We start from the raw sequence: 2,500 nt of genomic DNA, 5'->3' as shown, positions 1-2,500 counted from the left end.
GGTCCATCCAGGGGGCAGCACCGGCGACGCCCCGTTGGACAAGGAGGCGGCAGAGTGATCTGTGAGTGGGGGAGAGTTGCTGTTTTGATTCACTTTTTAGAATCAAAACAACTGATATAAAAAAATTGTCCTTCTTAAAAATAATATATATTGGTACGTAAATCTCACAAAACAGTTTGGCGCAGTAGCACTGTATGCCCCACTGACTGTGCTTCCATGTTATAACCGCAGATGCACGCACACACACCGCCAAGCACAAACAAAGAGACACGCATACAAACACAGACATCCTCATACACGCGCATACACAAACGGCCCTCCTACCTAGCTTGGACTCGTCCAGCTTCTCCCTGAGCTTCGCGAGGTCGGCGAGCACTCCGTCCACCACGTCGTGCGCGTGGTCGCACTCGCTCTCCGCCATCTGCAGGTCCAGCTTGGCTCGCGAAACCTTCCCGAAGATCTGCGCCGCCTCCGCCTTCGTCTGCCGCCACTGCTTCCGCGTCTGCAGGGCCTCCTTCTGCGCCTGAACCACCTTCTCCTGCAGGCTCTCCACTTCGCCCTGCGCCTGCATCGCCTCCTCCTGTACCTCTGCCACCTTCTTCGCCAGCTGCTCGGCCTTCTCCTGCGCCGCCCTCGAGTCGTCCTGGGCCTGCCACGTCTCCTTGCGGGCGTCCCAGGCCTCGCGCCAGAGGTCCCTCGACGCGTTCTGCGCCTCCCGCACCTGCCGCATCGCGTCCACGTAGCCGTAGATGAGGGCGGAAATAGCCACTACAGCCACGCCTACGACCACCGCGCTGCCGATCGCCAAACAACCCGGGCCAATCATGAACTAACTCGTAAAATAAAAGACCACGAGCACAGACACAGAGCAATGTGCACACGAAAACAGACACAGCAATGTGCACACGAAAATGAAAGAACACGACACAGTAATGTGTACACGAAAATAGAACATAACCACAGTAACGTGTACACGAAAATGAAAGAACATAACCACAGTAATGCGTACACGAAAAAAAGACCACAAGCACAATAATGTGTACACGAAAATAGAACATAACCACAGTAATGTGTACACGAAAATGAAAGAAAAAAAGCACAGTTATGTGCACATGAAAATGAAAGAAGACAAGAACACAAGCACAGTAATGTGTACACGAAAATGAAAGAACACGTATGTGTGTACGTGTGCGTGTGTGTGCGCGCGTGTGTGTATGTGTGTATCTGTGTGTGTGTGTGTGTGTGTGTGTGTGTGTGTGTGTGTGTGTGTGTGTGTGTGTGTGTGTGTGTTCGTGTATGTGTATATATATACGTGTGTGTGTGTGTGTGTGTGTGTGTGTGTGTGTGTGTGTGTGTGTGTGTGTGTGTGTGTGTGTGTGAGTGTGTGTGTGTGTGTGTGTGTGTGTGTGTGTGTGTGTGTGTGTGTGTGTGTGTGTGTGTGTGTGTGTGTGTGTGTGTGTGTGTGTGTTTTATCTGAATCATAAATATGTACAATATATATATATATATTCATATGTATACACACTTATATATATATATATATATATATATATATATATATATATATATATATATATATATATATAGAGAGAGAGAGAGAGAGAGAGAGAGAGAGAGAGAGAGAGAGAGATACATAGATAGATATATAAACATCGTGTGTACGTGCGTGCGTGCGTGCGTGCGTGTATGTGTGTGTATCAAACAGGACGATGTGATGCGTCTAGTGTGGTAGCATACAAGTCGTCTGCGCTGCATGCCTCTCGCTTTCAGCTGCCACCGCCGGCTAGCCCTTCGCGAACGGGGGAGCCGAGTGTGAAAGTCTCCCCCTGTCGGTACACAGCCTCTCCACTGTCAAGACCTCTGCTGTGCCTCCTCATGGCCACACACGGTAACTGGGTGCTTCGCGGCTCCAGGCTAAGCAGCAGAGGATCTTGGCGCATCAGGGGGCCCCAGTGGTGCGGACACGCCCTGGTCCCACACCAAACCCCTGACCCACAGCCCAATGGCATATCCTTGGTTGGACATGGGCTAGGGGAGTCAACCCTGATCCCAAATCCGTGTTGGGGCGACGCAATAGGCAAGGCCCAGCAGACCGGGCTCTTGGCACACCTCTGCAGCAACCCAACGGTCCAGTCGTCGTGTTCTTCACCTGCTACTGGAACACCTGCTGGGCTGTCAAGATAGTGGACTGAGTTGTGTGCACCCTCTTTCCACTTAAAAATTCCAATGCACAATTTTCACTCCATGTCTTGTCATCTTTGAACTCCATTCCTCACAGCCATCTCATATCTATCATCGTCACCCACTCCATAAGACAAGAGTCCTCCGGCGACGGGGAAGGGGCGGTGGGGGCAGGCATAAGTTGATGCTGGCAGCCCTCAGTCCCAGCCCCTGCACGTGAGGCGGCCCTGAGGTGATGGTCGTCGGAAGGCCAGGAATGGAACAGTGGCCTCTGATAGGTCCTCTCGGGGTGTCTGGGCGGCCCTCTCTAGGATCCGCA

At 51.8% G+C, this 2,500-nt stretch overlaps 1 protein-coding gene across 6 annotated transcripts in view; it reads right to left on the bottom strand.

Moving 5' to 3' along the window:
• The window catches only part of LOC113814035 (moesin), a 9,269-nt gene that overhangs the window by 538 nt on the left and 6,231 nt on the right, over window positions 1-2,500 (bottom strand). For 4 of the 6 annotated variants that reach the window (XM_027366108.2, XM_070128733.1, XM_027366111.2 and 1 more), the window contains exons 4-5: window positions 325-794; window positions 1-92 (exon numbers count right to left, since the gene is read on the bottom strand). The exon at window positions 1-92 is cut by the window's left edge and continues 538 nt beyond it. In XM_027366108.2, coding sequence (XP_027221909.2) covers window positions 1-92; window positions 325-794 — 562 coding nt within the window. The remainder of the gene's footprint in view (window positions 93-324; window positions 795-2,500) is intronic. The other 2 variants (XM_027366112.2, XM_070128734.1) reach the window with 1 other exon arrangement.

Source organism: Penaeus vannamei, chromosome 13 (assembly GCF_042767895.1).
Source record: "Penaeus vannamei isolate JL-2024 chromosome 13, ASM4276789v1, whole genome shotgun sequence".
Lineage (NCBI taxonomy): Eukaryota > Metazoa > Arthropoda > Malacostraca > Decapoda > Penaeidae > Penaeus > Penaeus vannamei.
The sequence above is the reverse complement of the archived record's forward strand: the minus strand, read 5'-3'. Positions and strand labels throughout refer to the sequence as shown.